The sequence below is a fragment of the Kogia breviceps genome, chromosome 4, assembly GCF_026419965.1.
Source record: "Kogia breviceps isolate mKogBre1 chromosome 4, mKogBre1 haplotype 1, whole genome shotgun sequence".
In the NCBI taxonomy this organism is placed as follows: Eukaryota; Metazoa; Chordata; class Mammalia; order Artiodactyla; family Physeteridae; genus Kogia; species Kogia breviceps.
Genome location: NC_081313.1, coordinates 173,686,276 through 173,708,406, shown reverse-complemented (window position 1 = coordinate 173,708,406; position 22,131 = coordinate 173,686,276). Strand labels below are relative to the sequence as shown.

Genomic DNA, 22,131 nt, shown 5'->3' with positions numbered 1-22,131 from the left:
GATTGCTTAACTCTTACCCAGACTGTGGATGCCAGAAGGGCAGGCACCTTCTCTGTCTCCGTTTCACCATCGCCCCAGAGCCCAGCTCCAAGCCCCGCCCACAGCAGGAGCTCAGAAAATGTTCAGGGGTGTGTTGAGAGTCTTACCTTTGCCTTTAAGCTTCTCCAGGGCTTGGGGCTGGCCTCCCACCAAAGCCAAGAACTCAGCCTCCAGTTCCTGATCGTTAACTCCGTCCTCAGGGATCATCAGGCCGTCTGGGGAGAGGTCAACTAGCAGGCCCAGCTGTGGGAACAATGGGGGTTCAGTCAGACATTGGGATGCACCCCAGCTAGCTAGAGGCAGCCATGATGGACCTGGAGTCCCCTTGGAAGGAAGGGAACCCAGAGCTGGGGAAAGCCATTTCCCTGGGGAGTGCCAGGAGGCCAGAACAGGCCCAGAATACAACAGATGTCCCAAGGTGGGCAGGCCCTCTGGCACAGATCAATATGGGGCAAAGGGCAGCTGGAGAGACCCAACTGCCCGCTCTGAGCCCACACCCATGATGTGCTGCTAGCCAAGGTCAGTGGGGAAGGAAGGCCCCACACCCTGCCCCACAGTAAAGCCACTCTGCACACCTTCGTTTTTCCTTTCCAGCATGTTTGGCAGAGCGAGCCGTCAAGAGCAAACAGAAGCCCAGACAACGTAGAAGTTGGAATTGGGGGCTTTGCTGTGTAACATACCTGTCTTCCTATCCTATCCTGGTTAATGACCAACCATGATGTGATAATATCAGGTTGAAGTACACAAAATTACCCCCCTTTCTTTGGATCAAAAATGGCCAAATATTGGCAATCATATATGTCTCTATCTAATAGTAATAATGATGATGACAACACTTATTGAGTGCTATGTTCTAGCACTTTCCATAAACTACCTCAATGGATTTTTGCAACTATCCTGCGACATAAAGACTCTTAAGGGCTCCATTTTACAGATGAGGAAACTGAGGCTTAGAGTGGTGAAGCCAAGTGTCCAACGTGTAGAACCCAGGAGGGAACTTCAGGTCACTCAGACTGTAATACCTGGGCACTAAGTTATGGCCTGAGCTCCTTCCATCAAAGCTGAGAAAAATCAAACTCTCCCAGTGCCTGGGGCAAAGGCAATGAGAGAGGGAGAAGGGGCCCAACCACAGTTCTGTGGGGTCATGTCAGCAGCTCTGGATTTGTGCTTAGCTCTGGCCAAGCATTTAATCCCTATGACCTTGGGCAGGTATCTTCACATCTCTGGGTCTCAGTGTCCTCACCTGTACAATGAGTCTGTACAAAAAGTCTGATCTGGCCAGGCTGATGTGAGGGTTCCATGAGTGCTCAGGCCAGGAGACCCATAACTGTCTTTCTTACCCCAGGTCCGAGGCCTTCCCCTCCCGGACTGGAGCTGCTGCGGCAACAGGTGGTCCTGAGCCCTGGGAGGGGCGCCAGAAGCTGGGGAGCCGGGGCCAATAGGCCGCACTTTGGGGGTCGAACCTAACCAGGGGGGCGGGGACCGGGCCTCACCTGGCGTGGAGATCTGGCTCCCCTGGGGGTGGGGCCGGTGGGGCCCTCCCTTGAAAGTGTGACAAGGGTGGGAAGGGTCCCCTGGGCCGGGCCGTGGGGTACAGACTCACCTGGCGGGCGGTGGCGGCTCCTCGGCCCGGGGGTCCCGGGGGTCCCTTCCTCTTGTGCATCTTCCAGGCTGGATACTCGGACCACCGGACCCCTGGCCTGGCCTCCCCCAGGGCCTATGGCCGCGCACGAGCCCTTCCTGAGTCCCACGCCCCTCGCTGGCGCCCCAAGACCGCCGACCTCGCGCCCTCGGCCTCCCGGGTGGCCGCCCCACTTCCGCCTCGGCCCTTGGGCTCCGCGGAACCCGAACGCAGCCACCGGACTTGTAGGGCCCGCGGCACTGAAACTACAATTCCCGGCAGGCAGTGCGCGAGCGCGCAGGCGCGCTGCGGAGCGATGGGCGGTGCCACGGGTTGCGCGGGAAAGAGGCGGAGCGTGCGCAAGTGCGAGGGGCGGTGTTGGCATCGCGCGTGCGCGCGACGAGGCCGTGAAGTGTGCGGGAGTGAGGTGGGGCGTTCGCGGGTGTGAGTGGTTGTGGTGGCCGCCAGGTCGGCCACCTGCGAGCTCCGGCCTCTCCTGGCGGTCCTGGTCTGGGCATTCCTCACTTTTCGGTGGCCGGGGTAGGGTTAGGGTGGGCCTGGTTACCAGAAGCCGGGTCCACAGTGGTCAGGCCTCGGACCACCAGCTGCCCGGCCTCCGTGAGGGCCAACTTTGCTTTTTCTTATCTCAGAAAAATCTTACGCAGATTATTTAACCGAATTATCCCCCAACAGATCCAGGTAGATCTTCCCAGTTCCCGTTAAGGACAGAGGGGACCTCGACAACTTCTCTGGCCCAGGTCGGGTTTGGCCTGTCTGGCCCCCTAGGCTGGAAGGAATTGACCTGTGGCGGCGATTCCTGCCTCCCCAAGACCCTAGGCATTCCCCGAAGGGCGCCCCACCCCTTAAAGGGTTCCCCGGTGGCCCCTCTAAAGTCCTCCGATGACCCTGAAGGTCCCCACGTGTCACCTCGAAAATCCTGTGTTGTCCCTAGAAGGGTCCTAGGTAGCCCAGCTTGGAGGGAGGGGGCTTCACACAGGCTGCCCCATCTTAGAGACTAGAGGGGAGCGGCCCAGGTGCACTCAGACCCTGGACAGAAGATAGGCAGTTCCCTCTCTGCTCTCTGCAATATGGAGGAGTTTAAATTCTTACTCGGCCATAGTCCAAGGTAGTCATGACTCCCACCCTGTGTCATCTTGGGGCCCAAGTGACCCCTGGGGCAGCCAGATGGGCCCAGGTGGGGGTGGGGTGGCCTCAGCGAAGGCCACTGGGTCTGTACCCAGAGACAGGAACTGCTTGTATTGATGAGATTTGCTCCTTGTTTTCAGATTTCTCTAGGGAGGGAGAAAATGAGTAAGAGGAAGAAGCTTCGGACCTCAGGTATTTGGACATTCAAGTTGACACCTCTTTATCGTTGCTTCTACTTATAGGAGGAAGGTGGGCTTATTGCAGAAATGCTAACATGATCACACCAAGCTCCTTAAAATAACAGCAACAATGACTTAACACATGCAATGACTTAATACAAGTGTAAATCATGGAGAAGTGCTTACGGTAAAAAGTGAAAGCTTTGTGGAGCTTCCCCCAGCCTCTAGTGGGATCCCACAGCCTAGGGGAGGCCTCCAGGCTTCAGGGCAGGGGTACAGCCTCTATGCAGGCCCACTCTCAGAGATGACCCATGAATAGAGCTTGATGTGCTGGTGTGTGGCGAGCTGCTTCACTCTCGAACCAAAAACCTGGGTTCATCTCACTGTGTGATGGCAGATGACTTAACTGTGTCTCACTTTCCTCCTATTTGTAGGGGATAAGAGCACCTATGCTTTACTTTCGAACAGTGATCTCAACCTGTTGGGTTGACCTCCAGAGGACATTTGCCAATGTCTAGACACATTTTTAGTTTTCACAACTGGTGTGTGGGCGTGGCAGGGGGGTGGGGCGGTGGTGTTGGTACTGGCATTTAGTGGATCTAGACCAGGGATGCTGCTCAAAATCATAGAATGTGGTGGACAGTCCCCACAACACAGAATGACCTGGCCCCAAATGTCAATAGTATCCAAATGTCAATAGGGCCAAAGTAGAGAACTGCGCCCTAGAGCTCACATGTGGGTTAGTGTTTGTAGAGCATGGAGAATAGATCCATGGTAGGACCCAAATACATGCTGCTGTTATCATTGCCCTTTTAGATTAAGAAGAAATTTTTCATTCTGAAACAATTTTAAGCTTAAAGAAAAGTTGTAAAAGTAGTTCATTTCTGTTTGAATAAAAAAAAAAAAAAGAAAGAAAAGAAATCAGGGACAGTGGCTACCTTTGAGGGAGTTGTGCCTGGAAAAGAAAGCTGAGAGGAACTTCTGTGTTCCTGGAGTTGTTTTGTTTCTTGATCTAGATGTAAAATACACTGTTCATTTTATGAATTTGCAGTGAGTTGTACACCTATGCTAACTTTTCTGTTCTATATTATTTGTCATTAAAAAGCTAAAGAAAAAAAAAAAGGAAAAAAAAATAGTTCAGAGTTCTGTCCACCCTCCCCTCAGCTTCCCCTGATGTTAACATCCCCCTCAACCGTAGGATGATGATCAACCATATAGTGTATCATAAAAAACAGGAAATGAACCTCAGTACACTACTTCCAAACTTTTTCTTTGTATACACAAATACAGTGTTTTCATTGGAAAATAGAATCATCACACATACTGATCTGCAACCTCTGTTTTTCAACTTCATGGTATTTTTTTTTTTTTTTTTTTTTTTTTTTTTTTTTTTTGCGGTATGCGGGCCTCTCACTGTTGTGGCCTCTCCCGTTGCGGAGCACAGGCTCCGGACGCACAGGCTCAGCGGCCATGGCTCACGGGCTTAGTTGCTCCGCGGCATGTGGGATCTTCCCGGACCAGGGCACGAACCCGTGTCTCCTGCATCAGCAGGCGGATTCTCAACCACTGCGCCACCAGGGAAGCCCAACTTCATGGTATTTTGAGACTGTCTTTACTTCTCAGTATACGTATAGAATTTCCTCATTCGAAAAGGAAAACACCCAGTGTTACATAGTATAGCTTCATTTTCCTGTCATTGGCTAAGGTAGTTTAAATTTCTTAAAAGTTTAGAAATGACCCCTTCACTTAGTGGTTAATGAACTTCGAGAGTAGCACTCATTTTTTCACCAAGATGTGGGACAGGAAAGATACGATCAACAGATTGAAGATGTTTTGTGCAGAGATGAGTAACAAGCTGTTTGGAAGCACAGGAATTTATCTGACCTTCGAGGGGGAAGCTGGGGCCAGCCAGGCCCACCCACAGCAGGTCATATGGGGCCTCTCTTCGCAGTGGACTCCCCTGCTCAGTGGACCCTGGGCTGGCCCAGGACAGCTCTTTCTGTGTGTCCTGGATGGCGTGGAGAGAAAGGAAGAAGATTCTGGCAGGTGGTGAAAGGAGCCCTTTCCCTTGTGATGTATTTGGCCTCTGGTGTTGAACACAAGGTTCTGCCTTAGTTTTTCTTAAATTAATCCTGTGGGAACAGATCACAGGAAGGAAGTGGGAGCCTCTTCACTTCTGCTGATATTTTTGCTTTTTATTTGGTACAAATAAATGTCCATTGGATGAACAAAGCAAGCTAGTGTTTGGACATCTTAAGAAACTAAGTGAATGAAGCTGCTATATTTTTGCATTTTATGGCAGACCACAAGGTGGGAAATGTGTTTGTGTAAGAAACATTCATCACAGCTTTGCTCTGGGTGCAGTGCTGGCGTAGGCATCTGAGGTGGGGGGTGGGAGGCAGGGTGAAGATGAGATCAAGATGAGACTCAGTTCCTGCCTTTGACAGCTTCAAGGTCTAGTCAGGGGAAAAAGAAAAATGTTTCTCACCGAGAGAGCTAATCAAATAACAGTGGGGTGAAGTTCTAAATGGGCACACACGAACCGTAACTGACAGACTTGGGAGAAATTACAGGAAAGCCACTGTGGTCTAGTGAAGCCCCAAAAGCTGAATGGATGCTGAGGAGGACCCTAGCATTCAGTGTTGGGGAGAGGGGGCTTATTCAGTGGTTTTACTTCAAGGTATGTAAGGAGCTGAGTTTGGAAAAGGTCTACGTGACTGACCTCCAAGAAAAATCAGACCTGGGTCTCGTTTGTCTTTTTGTCCTCGCTGCCTAGTCAGAGATGCAGTACATAGTAGGTACTCAGTAAGTGCTCAAGTGTACTTAGGTGTGGAGGCTCTGGAACTGGACTGCCTGGATTCTGTTCCAGATTCCTCAGCCTCCCTGTACCTCAGCTTTCTCGTCCATAAGATGGGCCTGACATCAGGGCCCTGCCTGAAGTTTTGTCATAAGGCACCTGAGTTCTCAGGACAGTGTCTGGCATGGAACTCACTAGAGTCAACCCTTATTATTTGTTCATTGAATAAATGGTTCAGTTGGGGCCAGATTTTGGAGAGGTTTTACAAGCCAGCCACTATTGGCAGTTTTCTGTATAAGGGAATTTTCGTCATTCAACAAATAGATGTTAATAAGCACCTTTAGGCTCTAAATTGCTTTCAATGATGGGAAAGGTATCGTAGGGATACAACAGGGACCAAGAGGCAGCAGAGAAGTCACCTCCTTAGCACTCGATGACTCTGGGTCCCAGTTTTCCCAGGATGGATATTCTGCAAGCATCATGGAAAACCAGAGTGGTACATAATTTAGTGTTGTCTGCATTTCCTGGGAGGTGATCTGGGTTTTCTTGTGCGTTTATTCAGTCATCTGCCAAGTATTTATTGCGCACCAACAGTTTATTAGATGCTTGTCTAGCTACTTGAGACCCAGCAGAGGGTGAGATAGATGAGGCCTCTCCTTGCATGGAACAGGTTGTAGTGGAGGAGACAGAAAATGACCCAGTGCACGGATACTTGCAGAAAAGATGTGAAGTGAGTAAAGCAGAGCATGGGCCCGAGAGGAGTTGCTCTATAGAAATGGCAAGGATGCCTCTGCAGGGACATTTGAGCTGAGACCCGGAGGAGCCAGACCTCTCAGCACTTCAGCAGAGAGACAGTCGGCTGGGCTAGGTTGTCTCGTGTGGTTCCGAGCCAGGCCCGGTCACCTCAGGATTGAACGTCAGTCATGACCAGTCCATAGATTAAAAGCCTTTGGATCCCATGGCCGTGTAAGCTCCTGGTCCCACCTGGATGAAATTCCATCTCATCTCTCACTCTCCAGGCAATGTCAGAGCAGGGATTTCCTGCCCTTTGCACAAGCCTGCTTATGTTGCATCAGTGGCCCAGATGTGTTTGGTGATCGGCCATGGCAGTGCATGCTCCTGCCATCGCCCTCCCCTTCATCTTCTTTTGTCTCTAAACCAGGAGGGGAAGGAATCCGTCCTCCAAAACTTCCAAAGAACCCAAGGTTAGGAGACTCTGACGGGCAACCCCAGAGTTCCAAGTTGGGCCATTGGCATCACCCTGAAGAGACAGAAAGCAGATCAGGACCTGCTCCCTCTGCAGAGCAGAGCAGGGAGGAACCAGGACAGGCAGCTTCCAGGTAGGTGGCTCAGAACATTCTAGCAAGCCTCTCCGCTGACAGTGGGCACAGCACAGTGGCCTAGTGGACAGGATGCAAAGGGGAGGGGGCCAGTCAACACGACCCATCCAGTGCCGTGCATCCCACACAGGGGCTCGGGGCCCTTGGATTGAGCTTCTCGAAGTTTTGCTCTGGGGACTCTCCTCTTCAGCGAGAAAGGTCAATATTTTAACCACGGGCAAGGAGGACCTTGAATTTTTCAAGGTCACTTAGTTACAGAATGCAACTTGTCCTGCCTGCTGGTCAAATCCATATTTATCCCACATTCCTTCTTTTTGTTTGTTTGTTTGTTTGTTTGTTTTTTTGCGTTACGTGGGCCTCTGACTGCTGTGGCCTCTCCCGTTGCGGAGCACAGGCTCCGGACGCGCAGGCTCAGCGGCCACGGCTCACGGGCCCAGCCACTCCGCGGCATGTGGGATCTTCCCGGACCGGGGCAAGAACCCGTGTCCCCTGCATCGCCAGGCGGGCTCAACCACTGCGCCGCCAGGGAAGCCCATATCCCACATTCCTTCTTGATCAAGCGGGGACTGAAGGAATTGTGGGTCTGTGAAATAATAACCCGTAAGAGAGAATAACGATCTTTATGTTCCAGGCAGCATTCGAATAATAAATACTTTACACGCATCAGCTCATTTAATCCTCACGGCACTGTGACATGGGTTTATATCCCCACTTGGCATATGAGGACACTGAGGCTTCGAGAGATCAAATGACTTTCCCAAGGCCACTGAGCTGGCACAAGGCAGGCTGGGGTTCTGGCTGCGTCTGGTTCCTCTGCTCTTTACCACAGTGGTTTCCCAGTTCCCTTATTTTTTCAGGAAATATGTAATTAAGCACGGTGGGGGAAAGGAAGAAAGATCTGGAGAACCATTCAGTCTCCACGGGGTTAAACCACATGTAACTATAGCAGAATAGAAAGGGTTAGCAGGAGTTAGGAGAAAGAATGTTCCTGCTACCTGAAGTCTTCAGAGGAAGCATCATGGATTGGACTAGCACGTTTTCTGAGTGAAAAATTGAGGCATACAGTCTGGCTGACAGAACCATTTTCTGGGGTGTGTGTCTGTCTGATCTCAGGTCTTTGCAATCTTAGGGCTAAAGGCTGTCTGTGTGATAGGAAGAGAGGGGCCATGTGTCACACCTAAGCTGTTCCCCAGATAGACACAGTGATGTCACACTGTACCCCTCACCCCTCGAGAGGCCATATCAGGGCTGATGGGGTCACGGCTGCTGCCCACCCTGCTGTCTGAGACCATAAGGATAATCAGAACCCACAGAAGTGGGTTCCCACTCTTTTGTTTCTGTTTTTTAAATGTTTTATTAAGAAATACCACACGTGCAGAAATAGAAGAAAGCAACATAAAGCAATCAGTTTAACACATTTATGTTGAGAAATGAAACCTTGCCAGTACCCCAGAAGCCACCCAAACAACCCATCCCAATTAAAAATTTTGAAACAGGCGGTTGCTATCAGTATCTAGAGTTACTCTGTCTCGGGCTTCCCTGGTGGCTCAGTGGTTGAGAGTCCGCCTGCCGATGCAGGGGACACGGGTTCGTGCCCCGGTTCGGGAGGATCCCACATGCCGCGGAGCGGCTGGGCCCGTGAGCCATGGCCGCTGAGCCTGCGTGTCCGGAGCCTGTGCTCCGCGACGGGAGAGGCCACAACAGTGAGAGGCCAGCGTACCGGAAAAAAAAAAAAAAAAAAAAGAAAAAAATAGAGTTACTCTGTCTCCATAACCTCCCTTGGCACGATTCAAGCCCATTAGTGTAGCTTCATGTGTTTTCCTGCTCCACTTCCAAAGTTGAAACCATGAAGTTTCAGTTCCAGATTTTAATCTTTTTTTTACCATATACATATACACATTTATTTAGACATAACCGTAAGTCTCACCAGTTTTTTAAAAAAGAGTTTATTTCTTTAGAGCAGTTTTAGGTTTACGGTAAAATTGAGAGGAAGGTACGGTGTTTTCTAATACACCTCCTGTCCCCACACATGCACAGCCTCCCCCATTATCACCATGACTTACCAGAACGGTACATTTTTTAACCAAGGATGAACCTACATTGACACAGTCCACGGTTTACTTTAGAGTTCATTCTGTGTGTTGTACGTTCTGTGGGTTGGCACAACAGTATAATAACATATATCTGTCATTACAGTATCACACAGAGTCGTCTTATGGCTGTAAAAATCCTAGCCTATTCATCTCTCCCCCCAACCCCAGGTAACCACTGATCTTTTCACTGTCTCCATAGTTTGCTCTTTCCAGAATATCATACAGTTGGAGTCACACAGTACGTAGCCTTTTCACTTGGTAATATGCATTTAAGGTATCTCCACATGTCTGAGAGCTCGATCTTTTTTTTTTTTTTTTTTTTTTTTAATAAAGCAGATGGCATGATTTTTTAAAAACTTTTTATTGGAGTATAGTTGATTTACGATGTTGTGTTAGTTTCAGGTGTACAGCAAAGTGAATCAGTTATATACATATATCCACTCTCTTTTAGATTCTTTTCTCACATAGGCCATTACAGAGCACTGATTAGAGGAGAGCTTGTTTCTTTTTAGCACTGAACACCATCCCATTGTCTGGATTACCACAATTTATTTATCCACTCACCCACTGAAGGCCATCTCGGTTGCTTCCACATTTTGGCAGATATGAATACACCCGTTTTTTTCGACACTGTGTGTTTTTTAGTTTTTGATTTTGTTTTTTTTGTTTTTTTTTTTTTTGCGGTACGCGGGCCTCTCCCATTGCGAGGCACAGGCTCCGGACACACAGCATCAGTGGCCATGGCTCACGGGCCCAGCCGGTCCACGGCACTTGGGATCTTCCTGGACCGGGGCACGAACCCGTGTCCCCTGCATAGGCAGGCGGATTCTCAACCACTGAGCCACCAGGGAAGCCTGACACTGTGTTTTTTGTATCTACAACTTCTTTACTGTTTGCAGAGTTGGGGGCTGGAGTGTCAGTCAGTCCAAATGAGAATTCCTGTTCTTACTTCAGGAGCCAGTTCCTGAGATTATAAGAGTTTAAGTGCTGCCAGAGCAGGCAGCTTGGATTCTAGACGTGGGACTCCACACCCTTCTTGGCAGTCACAGGTCCCCTTCTCCATATTCCACCCTCTCTCAGCAGGTGTTCCAGGGCCTCCCTCTTAGGAGACCCTGGGCGCTACTTTGCATTTGGATTTCATTCGCCTATGCAAGTTAACAGCGTAGGAGGACTTGAGAACCTCCTCTGTTTTGTCTTTCTCCTTCCAGCTCTCCTTATGAGGAAGCAGGAGCTCCCTCCAGGCTCCTCGGGCAGCCAGAAAAAGAGCCAGTTCGCCTTCCTTCTTCCCAGGTGAGCCTGTTTTGCAGCCTGACTTATGTACAAAAGATGCTGCCTCCCTTCAGCTGGAGATCTTGTCTCTATTCCTCATCAATAACTGCTGGTGGGAGGGTGTGCTGGGGATGGAAGGCGAGGGCCTTGAGAGTTTGAGATTGCAAGAGAGAAACTGGTTCTGGTGTCTGCTTGCTTGATTTCCAAGACGTCATTCCCTCATCTTGACTGCTGTTTTGTTCTTGTTGTTTCTGGTTCACAGACCTCAGTCGGGAGGTTTGTTCCCCGGTTTGAAAAACCCAGGAAGACAGTGACAGGACGAGCGGAGAGGAGAGAAGAGGACCCCAGGCATGGGGCCTTCAGCTTGGTAAGGTCCTGCCCTTGACCTTCCTCTTGGCCCAACCTTGGCAGCCAAGTTCAGCCCTGATTTCCTTTGGCAATGGCTAGCCCTGCATCTCTCCACACAGACACCCCATTTTTAGCACTACAGATGTCTGTGGATGGCACATGCCATGCCAGCAACTCGCAGGCCTGGGAGAGGCACTCAGGACAGCGGTGCCTGCACTGAAGCTGTCGAGGCCAGAGCTCTCTTCCCCAAGTTGCATGAAAGTAGTGAAACTCAGAAAGGCAGCCCACATTCCATCCCTGAATCCCTGTGCTTCTCAGAAGCTTTTGTGTGAGTCGGGGTGGGTGAGTCTTACAGCAGGCTCTCTTGTCCTTGCCACCATGAGCTCCAGGGGTCACGATGTCTCTGGAACACACACACCTAAAAAAGTGAGTGGTGGGCATTCCCAGCAGCTTTGTTTGTAATCGCCCCCAACTGGGAACACCCCAGATGTCCTTCAGCTGGTGAATGGTTGAACAAATCATGGTCCACTCACACCGTGGAACACAGCCCAGCAATACAAAAGGAACAAACAGGTGTGATACACATAACCACCTAGATGGATCTCCAGGGCATTATGTGGACTCAGAGGAGGTTGCAGAAACAGTATGCTCAGCCATAAAAAGGAACGAAATTGGGTCATTTGTAGAGATGTGGATGAATCTAGAAACTGTCATACAGAGTGAAGTAAGTCAGAAAGAGAAAAACAAATACCGTATATTAACGCATATATGTGGAACCTAGAAAAATGGTACAGATGAACTGGTTTGCAGGGCAGAAACTGAGACACAGATGTAGAGAACAAACGTATGGACACCAAGAGGGGAAAGCGGCGGGGGGGTGGTGGTGTGATGAATTGGGAGATTGGGATTGACGTGTATACACTAATATGTATAAAATGGATAACTAATAACCTGCTGTATAAAAAAATAAAATAAAATTCAAAAATACAAAAAAAAAAAGAAACAGTATGGCTACAAGTGTCCATTGATGGATGAATGGATAAACAAAATGTGGTATATCCATATGACAGAACGGCTATTTGTGCATCCATGTTCACTGCAGCATTATTCACAGTAGCCAAAATGTGGGAGCACCCAAAGTATCCATCAGCAGATGAATGAACAAATAAAATATTGTATATTCACACAATGGAATGTTATTCAGCTTTAAAAAGAAATTCTTTTTTTTTTTTTTGGCCGCACCATGCAGCATGTGGGATCTTAGTTCCCCAACCAGGGATCAAACCCGTGCCCCCTGCATTGGGAGCATGGAGTCTTAATAACTGGACCACCAAGGAAGTCCCAAGGAAGGGATTCTGACACATGCTACAACATGGATGAACCTGAACGACGTTACGCTAAGTGTAATAAGCCAGACACAAAGCAACAAATACTGTATGGTGCTACTTATACAAGGTCCCTAGAGTAGGCAAATTCTACCGATTCCACAGGAGGTAGAATGGGGGTTGCCAGGAGCTGGGGGAGTGGGGAGTTAGTGTTTCATGGGGACAGAGTTTCAGTTTGGGAAGATGAAAGAGTTCTAGAGATGGATGGTGGTGATGGTTGCACGACCTTGTGAATGTACTTAATGCCACTGAACTATATACACTTTAAAATGATTAAAATGGTGGGAACTTCCCTGGTGGTCCAGTGGTTAAGAATCCGCCTTCCAAGGCAGGGGACGTGGGTTCAATCCCTGGTCTGGGAACTAAGATCCCACGTGCCGTGGGGCAACTAAGCCGCACACCGCGACTACAGAGCCTGCACCACACCGAAAGATCCCGCGTGCCGCAACTAAGACACAATGCAGCCAGATAAATAAACATTTTTTGTAAAAAGATCATTTCTTTCAAAAAAGATAAATAAAATGATCAAAATGGTGAATTTTAGGTTATGTGTATCTTACCAAAATTAAAAACAAAACAGCACAGAGGGGCCCCCGTGTGCCCTCCCCGAGCATCCCCCGGTGGTAGCATGTTATGGAACTGTAGTCCATTGGCAACACCAGGCAACTGACATTGACACTGGTGCGATCCACAGGACCTCCTTGATTTTTATATCCTTGATCTTCCCGCGAAGCCTCCACATGCCTGGTGCTGGTGGGGAGAAGGAGCTGGTAGAAAGGGGGGTTCCTGGGGCTTCCCTGGTGGACCAGTGGTTAAGACTTCGCACTTCCACTGCAGGGGGTAGGGGTTCAATCCCTGGTTGGGGAAGTTCCACGTGACATGAGGTGTGGCCAAGAAAAAGAGGGGTTCCTGTGCTTCCGGTTCCCCCTCTAGCCCCTGGCACAAAGCTCTGTCCAGCATTGGGACTGAGCCCTATTTGGGTGCACCGTCATCTGTGCAGCACCTGAGACTGTGTAGGGGCAGTAATGACTAGAAAAATCCTCAGAGCGGTTGATTATTGAAGGCCCAAGGCTGAGTCTTTTTCTCTCCCCAGGAAACACTGCCAGAACCCAGTGCCCAGCAGGTCAGAAGCCAGCCTCAAGAGGAGTCCCCAGGGCTTGCCCTCCAGGAGACCAGGGACCCAGGAGACCAGACCCAGGCAGACAGCGCCTGCCCTGAGCCCAGCGGCCAAAACCCTGTGATGCCTGTGCCTGGCGATGGGGATCCTCAGCCCTTGGCCTCCAGCATTGCCTCTCTGGAGTGGGGGACAGTGCCCTCGGCCTCAGAGAGGGCCAGCCAGGACCACCTGTCAAAGCATGGGACCAACGTGCCAGATGGCGGAAGCACGGAGGAAGGTTGGGTTCCAGGTGATCATGGCCAGAAAGGGCACCTGCCAGGCAGTGATGCTGAAGAGGAGCCAGACCAAGGAGCCCTTCAGGAGGGAGGTGCACAAGGGGAAGCAGGAGCTGAGCTGCCTGAGGAGCGCCAGGAGGAAGAAGATGGCATCCTGGGCCCAGAGCCCAGATCTGCAGCCCAGGGCCCTCCTGACCCTCTGCAGACACCCGGCTGGACTGCGGGGGGAGCAGAGTGGAGCTATAGCAGCCCAAGATGCTCCCGCCTTGGGGATGTTGCCATCGCAGGTGTGAGCACAGATCCCACGAAGCCAGAACAGAGGGCTCTGGAGGTGGCTGGGCCAGACGGGACGGTCAACACCAGGGTGACTGCCTCTCCCAGCGGGAAGGCTCCTGATGGAGGCCACAGCAGGGCCCTGCTCGGGTGCATGCCTCTCAATGGGGAGACCACAGGAGGCAGAGAGGAGGCAAGGTGGGAAGACAAGCCCCCTGATGATGTCCCGGGGGACCTTGCAGCCTCCCTGGCTCCGGCTCAGGAGATCCAAGAGCCCACAATAGGTGTTGGGGATTCCAGCCCTTTAGCCTTGGAAATGGGTCCGGGTGTGGGTCAGGCACAGGTACCAGGCCCGGATCAAGAAGGGCTGGGAGGTGTGTGCTTGCTGCCTTTGCTATCGCAACCTGTGGGTAAAAAGGCAGCTGAGTTAGGGAGCCATAGCCACAAACAAGACCTCAAGGGGCTCAGTTTGTCCCTCGGAGCCTGTGCTCCACCAGTGTACAGAGAAGCAGTGGACGGCCCTCCCCAGGATGCCGGGGCACGTCAGGGCAGCCCAGTTGCCCGCACAAGCCCGGCAGGCCAGCCTGAGCAACCTGCTGACTCTTCAGAGCAGGCTGTCTGGGAGGGGTTCCCAGCCATGGAACTCTACTTCCTGCCGGACAGCCAGCCACAGGATGCCCCGGAAGCCCCTGGTTTTGAAGCCCCACCTGAACAGGTAAGAGCTTCCTTGAGTTATAGCCAGATGTCCTAGTACAGGTGCCAAACGGCCACAAGCCCTCCCAAACCACCCGGTAGTGGGGGAAAGGTGGGTACGTGCCCATCTGTTTGTACAGCAGATGAGTCCGGGGGTCTGAGTCACAGCTTCAGCAGCTGTGGGGTCTGTGATATTCTGGAAAGGATGGACCTGCCTTTCTATGAGGCGCCCATCTGTGTGAGAGCTGAAGAGCCCCGGGATGTGACATACATGTATTTTGTCAGCCCAGGGAGAGCCCCCGGTGCACCTGCCCCCTCCACCCTTCAGTGCCCTGCTCTGGCCAGAGGTTCCCGAGGGATGTATGGAGGGTGACAGACCAAACGGGGTGACCTAAAGAAGCCAGTGACCTCAAACCTGGGCCTGCGGGCGGGGACTTCATTCCCCCACTGGAAAGAACCTTTGCCCATCTTTAGGGTCATTTGGGGGCCCAGATACAATTCTTTTTCAGGCATATACATGGAATTTCATTTGTCTGCTGGAATTTTAGGGGCTTTGCTTCCGTCAGGGATCTGCCTGCTGAGCCTGTGCTGGCCGTTGGCGGTCACCTGTCAGGGCAGGTGGCAGTCCCTGCCTTGGGCCCGGCCCCCCAGGAAGCGCCACATCTCTGGCTGCTAGCGCACTTGAGTCTGAGCTAAGTGCTTTGCAGCCTGGCCCTGATAGGTAGGTGGTTCTCTTTCCACACACTGGGTGTGGCTGAGAGGCTGAAGAAGGTTGGGCACCTGCCCCAGGTGAGGCAGCCAGGAGGGGAGGAGCCTGGGTCTGTGCCCAGGTTGGCCCGATTCTGCAGCTGTGCCTCAACTGTTCCGTCCTGGAACGAACGCAGAGCCCATGTCGCTTCACAAACATGGCCTCCGTTTCTTTGGCTGTCCCTGCTTTAAAACTGCATTTTTTTGGTTGTTTGAAAATGTTTTTAAGATGTGAGAGTCCGCTCTGTGCCAGGGGTGAACAGATCAGGCCTGGTCCCCGCCCCCACGAGGTTTTCAGTCGCACCGTTCCCACCTGCCTCTCCCGGAGTGAGCATTTTGTACCCTGTCATTTCGGCACTTAAAGAGTCTTATCATACGACACAGCCCCCAAACAAGCAAACGACGTCATCTGGTGCCCAGCCGAAGAAAGCCAGCTGTTCCCACTGCAGAGGGGGATGTGACCGGGCTGAGCTAATGTGGGTCTCAGGCGCTGCCTTTCCGAGGGGTGGCCGGCGTCATTTGTGACACAGGCCTACCCGGTGGCTTTTCAGACCCGGTCCTCCCCGCCCCAGCCCCAATTCCTTGTACCACCCGTTGCACGTTGCTGTGATCACCAGATGCGCAAGATCACAGAAATCGAGTCACTGCGGTTTGGTCAGAGTGTTTAAACACGATCGTCTGGGAGAGGTAGGCGCTCAGATGCTGGGCAGAGCTGAAACTTTATAACTAAAGCTGCATCCCTTGAAAAATGCAAACCCCTCTCTCGGAAAGAAGAGCTAAGTCATCCCCAGTCTCTGGCTTCTTGGGCTGTGGCTGAGGGGTAAGGCTGGGGAAGCAGTTGGGACCTTGGGTGGCGTCCAGAGGGCAAAGGAGCAAGCCCTCCCAGACCTGCCACCAGTGAGCGCACTCTGAAATCACCAAGGAGCTGGCAGCACCAGTGCGGGGGACCCAGCAGCATCTGGGGTGGACAGCCCTGCTGGGAGAGGAGGCACTGCCCTGACGAGGCTGTGGGCGCCCAGGCACGTTTTGTTTTGACACTGGGCGTTCCTGAACAAGTCGGGGCAACCCAGGTGCAGGTTCCCATGGGAAGGTGCGGGAAGGCCCTGTGGGCAGGGACACATGGGAACAGTGCGCAGGTGGACCGAGAGAGCAGCCCTCGACCTCCCTGTGGCACAGCTGTGAGCACCGCTTCAGAGGACGGGCCCTGGGGTCTCACAGCAGTGACACAGACTGACTTCAAACCCAGCTGCCCTCACAGGAACACTTGGCGTTTTCTTCTCATCGCGGCTCCCTGGAGACGTGGTGCTCACCCCAGGGCCGGTGGAGCCCTCCTCTGCCCACAAGCAGTGTCATTTAAAACACTGACTCCCAGGCCCCTGTCGCAGCCCACAGGGGTGGTCCCCACACGTTCAATACAAGCACCGCCTTTGTCATGACATTTACACAACCCTGGTGGGAGCCGTGGTACCTGTTGGGAAAGAGACTATCCCTCGTGACCAAGAATGGTGCCGTGAGTTGGGTGAATCTATGGCATAAAATTGTATTTTTTTTTAGATTTATTTTTGGCTGCTTTGGGTCTTTGTTGCAGTGCACGGGCTTTCTCTAGTTGCAGCGAGGGTGGGCTACTCTTCGTTGCGGCGCACAGGCTTCTCATTGCAGTGGCTTCTCGTTGCGGAGCACAGGCTCTAGGCATGCAGGCTTCAGTAGTTGTGGCACGTGGGCTCAGTAGTTGTGGCACGCTTGCTCTAGAGCACAGGCTCAGTAGTTAATGGTGCACGGGCTTAGTTGCTCCGCGGCATGTGGGATCTTCCCAGACCAGGGCCCGAACCTGTGTCCCCTGCATTGGCGGGCGGATTCTTAACCACTGCGCCATCAGGGAAGCCCTCAAATTGTGTTTTAAGTCACAAGAGTTGCCTCCGTGAAAGTCGGCCAGGCGCACGGGAGAAACTATCGTCTAGAGCAGGCTTCCCAACCTCGGCACTACTGGCGTTGGGGGCTGGATCGCCATTCTGTGCACAGCAGGGGCTTGAGCAGTGTCCCTCGCCCCCACCCCCAGGTGTCAGGAGCGCCCTCTCCCCCGGGCATGACAACCAAAAGTGGTTTCGGACACTTAAGTGGCTTGGAGGCGGGGTCATCCCCACGCGAGAGCCGCCGGGCTGCAGCCAGTTCCTCACGTCTGTTCCTTTGGATTCGGGGACCCTTTGCAGGTCGAGCGCAAGCCCTTCACCCCATCCGCCACCTTAGGACTTTAGTCTCCTCAGAAAAGCCCCAACAGCCCTGGGCCGGCCGCTCCACTTCAGCCTCTTTGCCTCTTTTCAGAAGGACGTACGTCACCTCCACGACCGAGCCTGACATTTTCCATGAAAATTAAACCACCGTTGACATTTAGAAATTTAAGCTTCTCAGGGTTATCTGGCTCTCTCCCCTATTAATTATGAATTTTCCCTTCAAAATACATTTGCAAAATCTCTTCCTGACATGGAACTCGTGGCCTATCTGGCCGACCTCTTTCCCTCCACGCCAGACGCCCACCTCGCAGCAGTCGCCACCACTCAGGGTCTTCTCTGTACCCTTCTAGATGCTGCAGGACAAGCTGGAGACAGCACCACTCCTCGTTGTCAGGGACAGAGAACGTGTGGATGGAGCCGCCCACCAGTACATATCAGCCTGTCAAAAGGCGCAGGCCCGGGACGGGACCCCAGGGTCAGGCCCAGTATTGCCCTCCTGCTCTCTTTCCAAAGAGGGAGGGTGAGAGCAGCCCGGGCTGGTGGCCCGTAGGTCTGGCCATCGTGGCATCTGTCCCCCACACCACTTTTCCTCTGTAGGAGTCCAGCCTCGGTGTTCCTGGCGTGGCAGACGAGAAGCCACACCTCCCCTGCCTGCCTTTTGCTTCCCCATGCAGGGCTCACCCAGCTGGGCCATTCACATGTGTGCGTGTTCTGTCTTTCCAGTTGTCTCCTGCAGGGGGCGGGCTGGACCCTTGCTGGCCTGGCACCAGCCCACGTGCCGATGGAGGCTCCCTTGCTGAGGCCCAGCCAAGGTAGGCAGGGTGGGAGGCCACCCCAGAATGCTTTCCTTGACAGGAGTCCTCCTTTTGTCCCTGGGAGGGGAGAGAGTGGCTGCTTTCCTGGCACTAGAGCCCCAGTCCTGTGAGCTCCCATTTTGTGGATGAGGGTGTCAGAGGTCGCCCCAGCTCTGCCTCAAGGGGCCTCACTCTCCTCGGTCCAGTAAGGTTGCTAAGCCCCGACTTTCAAACCACCCATGTCCCCTGCTCCCCGCGAGTGGAGAACTCGTCAGCAATCTGCACCCAAGCCAGCATCTCTTCCAAGGACCCCTGGGATGATGCCCCCAGCTCTGTGGTTGTTTTAATGCGCATTGTGCGTTTTTCCGGAGAGAAGGTCCAGAGCTTTCCCTGAATCTCCATGGATGGGGAGTGGACCCAGACAGGGCTAAGAATCATTGGCCCACAGGGGCCATCCCCTCTCTGGCACCCTCGGGCCCTCCAGAGTCTCCGACCTGTCCCATCTTATTTCCTGCTTGATTTTATTCCCCAAGGCAGCCCACCTTCTTTCCCTCCTGCAGGCACCAGGTGAGGTGTGCTCTTCCTCCAGCCTATGGAGTGTGTGTGTGTGTGTTTGAGTGTGTGTTGGGGGGGGTCCTCTCCCCCCACCCCAGAGCCTCTCAGAGTCCATCACCTTTCCTGTCTCCCAGCCTTGCTGGTGGCTAGCATTGAGCAACAGTCCTCTCCCATTACCTTGAACCTGAACTGGCCTCTCTCCAGAGTGGCGGCTTATCGATTATTTATGGCCAAGCTTCTGTTTCTGTCTGGCAAGTGTGGAGGAGGGTTAGGGAGTTTGTCTCTTTCCTCTTTCTCCTCCCCCTCAGGGGAGAAGGCGGCCCTGTTCCCACCTTCTGCCCTTACACACATCTGTAAATAGTACCTGTTGTACCACTTGTTGCCCCACCCCGTGTGCCCCCCTCCACACACACAATGCATGCCCTGCACAGGGACCAGAGGCAGTTTAGTCAAAGTGGCCCCACTATTGTCTGAGCAAAGAGGAGGGAGATTCCTGGGTGAATCTCCGGCAGCCTCCATGGATGGCTGGAAGCCCCCAGGTGGGTCCCAGGGTCTGGTTCTGTGGCCCATGGCTGAGGGAGAAAAGGCAAGAGACTGAGGCCTGGACTGGCCAGTCGTCTCAGGGTGACCGAGGCAGGTGGAGCAGAACCAGAGTTCCCACAGTGACAGCCCAGGAGATGCTGTCAAGCTGGGCAAGCCTCTGCCTACCACAGGCTGCACCCGTTAGATACGGTGGTACAGAGGCATGTCCACCCCTTCCATAGACGCCGACGCCCGCCAGTGCCGGCTCTTCCAGGAACTGCTCTGGGCACTGGGGAGGCTGCGTGGGACAAAACATGAAACTTCTACCTAGTGGGGGTGGGAGCAGGGGTGAGTGAGAGACAGACAAATTAGGCGGTCAGATGGTGCAGTGTTGGGGAGAAAAAGACAGCAGGGCAGGGGTTAAAATTTTAACCTGTGGTGATGGAGAGGGCTCCCTCCTCCCTTCTTCTCCACACCCCCCACCCCCGCAAGGAGGAGACAGTTAGGAAAGAACATTCCAGAGCCCTAAGAAATGATCAGGGAATGGCCAGGAATTCAGTGTGGCTGGAGCAGGGGGGAGGGGAGACGGGAGGGAGGGGCTGGGGTCTGGAGGTGCGCAGACGGTGCAGGGCTTTGGGGAGGGGCTTTAGGCTGGCTTTCCATTGCCACGCCCTCCCCTGCCCCCCAGGCCACAGTGGGGACAGGCTGTAGGGGCAGGAGCTGGGGGTAGGGGAGGCTGTGGCAGCTGTCGGACAAGGGCCACGGCAGTGGGGGAAATGGCTGGATTCTGGGTGCGATTTCAGCAGTAGAGCTGGCTGGGTCGGCGTCAGGGCTGTGCCCACGGTGGCCTCCTGACTGTCAAAGGCGTTCACCTCTGGAGAAGACAGCTCGAGGCCCAGCAAAGCCCCCCAGGGCAGAGTCTGGTGGAGCTGTCCAGTGAGGTCAGGCCTCTTGCCCTCCCTCCCTTCCCACCAGGACCCGAATGGGGATCAAGACCTGCGAAGCCGCCAGGATGGAGGATGCAACAGACACCGTGCGAGGCCTCGTCATCGAGCTCTCCAACCTGAAGTAAGGGCTGGGCTCAGATCCACGGATCCACAAATCCCTGGGATGATGGTGGAGGGGATGGGGCCGCGGGAGGATGGTGGAGGGCCCAGTACAGCAGCGATCCTGGGGTGTCAGGGTGGGCCCGGGATCCCCAGCCAGGGGCCTCCGGGAAGCTCCACCGTTCCTGGGCCCCAGCCCGTTGTGTCAAACCCGTCCTTCGCAGAGTTGTTAGGTTCTGAAGAGGGGCTAGAAGGGTCACAACCTGCCGTGCAGCAGGCTGATTCTGATTATGCACGTGTGCATGCCTGCGTGTGTGTGACCTGTGAGGACACGAGTGTGTGAGCCTGTGTGAGCAAGCTGGTGTGTGCCCGAGTGAGGCATGGTCCCACTCTGCGGCGAGGCGGAGCACAGCTCAGGCCCTTTCCCACACAGCCGGCTGATCATGAGCGCCCACCGGGACCTGGAGGCCTTCAAGCGCCTCAGCTACTACCAGAAAGCAAAGCTGGCAGGGAAGGCCCCTGCAGCCTACACACCAAAGGGGGCTGGGAATCTCCCTCGAGGGGAGCAGTCCTGGAGGGACTCGTAGGTGTGTGTGCTCTTACAAGCGCGCGGGCCCCCACAAGTGCCTGACGTTCCTGCCAAACAGCTGGAAACAATCCCTCAGCAGACTCCGGAAAGCCTGCTGGCCCCTGTGTGCCCCCTGTTATTTTGTTACCATTCGGGATGTTCCAGCAAGTCCTGGTGGGCCCCAGAAACCTCCCCTCAGGTGACCTGGAAGTCACCTTCCCATGGGAAACACAAAAGGCCCTGCCATCCTCAGCGTCCTCCCTTGGGAGTCGCGTGGGGGAGGGAACCTGCTCCTCCCTGTGGCAGAGGCCTGGAAGCTGGAGGCCCAGAGGCAGGCTGGGGCCCCAGGAAGCTGTGGGTGGCGGGGGGAACACAGAGCCGCCCAGATATTTATCTGGGTTTGCAAATTTCAGCTCCTTAGCCGAGGTTATGGAAGGTTCAGAATTTGTTTCTTTCCTGGAAGAGAAAAGGGCTCTCTTTGTTGGTTGTACCCTTGTTTTTCTCCGGATTTCCATTCAATTTCTTTTGGGAAGCCCATTAATAAATGATTCCCTAGCCAGACCTCAGACCTCCTGACCTGTTGTTTGGGGTTTGAGGCATTTTCAGTTCCTTGATGTCTTGCCCACAAACCTCCCTAACCATCTCTTTCTCCTTTGACTTCTACTTTTCATCTTCCCTGGGAAGACAAGTTCAGCTACTGTTGGATCCAGGGGTCCCCTATGCGGTACCGAGTGTGTCAGACTCAGGAGCAGGTGGCTGTGTGCACAGATTCAAGCACACAGTATCTTGACTGACTGTCCAACTGGAGTTTGTGAGTCTATATTCAGTGCTGAGATGGCTCCGCCTGTCCTCCGTGGGACAAGCTGCTTGGAGGCCTTGGCCCGGAAGGAGGCAGCCCTGGGGGAATGTTACTGATGCAGACACAGCAACTGCCTGGAGGGTGCTGAGGGCAGGCATCGCACACACCATCCCACCAAACCATGCCACAGCCCCAGTGATGTCACACTGTCATCAGCAGTCCCGGGTGCTGCTGTCAAATCCATTTTGCAGAAGACGTGCTTCTATTAAATAGGTCACCACGAGATGGACCACACCC

General features: G+C 53.2%; 2 protein-coding genes across 15 annotated transcripts in view; one reads left to right on the top strand and one right to left on the bottom strand.

The window, feature by feature from the left end:
- CC2D1A (coiled-coil and C2 domain containing 1A) overlaps positions 1-1,978 on the bottom strand; it is an 18,652-nt gene extending 16,674 nt beyond the window's left edge. Inside the window, exons 1-2 of one of the 4 annotated variants that reach the window (XR_010840430.1) lie at positions 1,643-1,954; positions 147-282 (exon numbers count right to left, since the gene is read on the bottom strand). Coding sequence is in view for 2 of the 4 variants with exons in the window: in XM_059060487.2 (XP_058916470.1) it covers positions 147-282; positions 1,643-1,702 (196 nt within the window). In the remaining 2 variants the exon portion in view is untranslated. Of the gene's footprint in view, positions 1-146; positions 283-1,642 lie in introns of all 4 variants that reach the window. The other 3 variants (XR_010840431.1, XM_059060487.2, XM_059060489.2) reach the window with 3 other exon arrangements.
- On the top strand, positions 1,671-22,131 carry BRME1 (break repair meiotic recombinase recruitment factor 1). 11 transcript variants are annotated; one of them, XM_059060496.2, is made up of 10 exons: positions 1,671-2,108; position 2,205; positions 2,947-2,998; positions 6,945-7,122; positions 10,424-10,505; positions 10,747-10,851; positions 13,311-14,597; positions 18,274-18,362; positions 20,397-20,489; positions 20,901-21,141. In XM_059060496.2, exons 1-10 carry the CDS (start codon positions 1,759-1,761, stop codon positions 21,052-21,054), a joined length of 2,391 nt encoding a protein of 796 aa, XP_058916479.1. In that variant the 5' UTR covers positions 1,671-1,758; the 3' UTR covers positions 21,055-21,141. The 11 variants fall into 11 exon arrangements, with proteins under 11 accessions (XP_058916479.1, XP_066888769.1, XP_066888772.1 ...); XM_067032668.1 differs by lacking the exon at position 2,205 and adding an exon at positions 17,901-18,025 and having other exon boundaries at positions 2,013-2,087; positions 20,901-21,593; XM_067032669.1 differs by adding an exon at positions 17,901-18,025 and having other exon boundaries at positions 2,101-2,359; positions 20,901-21,595.

Bases quoted from the DNA above. Each gene is read 5' to 3' on its own strand.
- BRME1 (XM_059060496.2), top strand. From the start codon at position 1,759: ATGGCCGCGCACGAGCCCTTCCTGAGTCCCACGCCCCTCGCTGGCGCC. The intron at 7,123-10,423 runs GTAGGTGGCTCA...TTCTCCTTCCAG, and splicing joins CCAGGACAGGCAGCTTCCAG to CTCTCCTTATGAGGAAGCAG. The intron at 10,506-10,746 runs GTGAGCCTGTTT...TCTGGTTCACAG, and splicing joins TTCGCCTTCCTTCTTCCCAG to ACCTCAGTCGGGAGGTTTGT.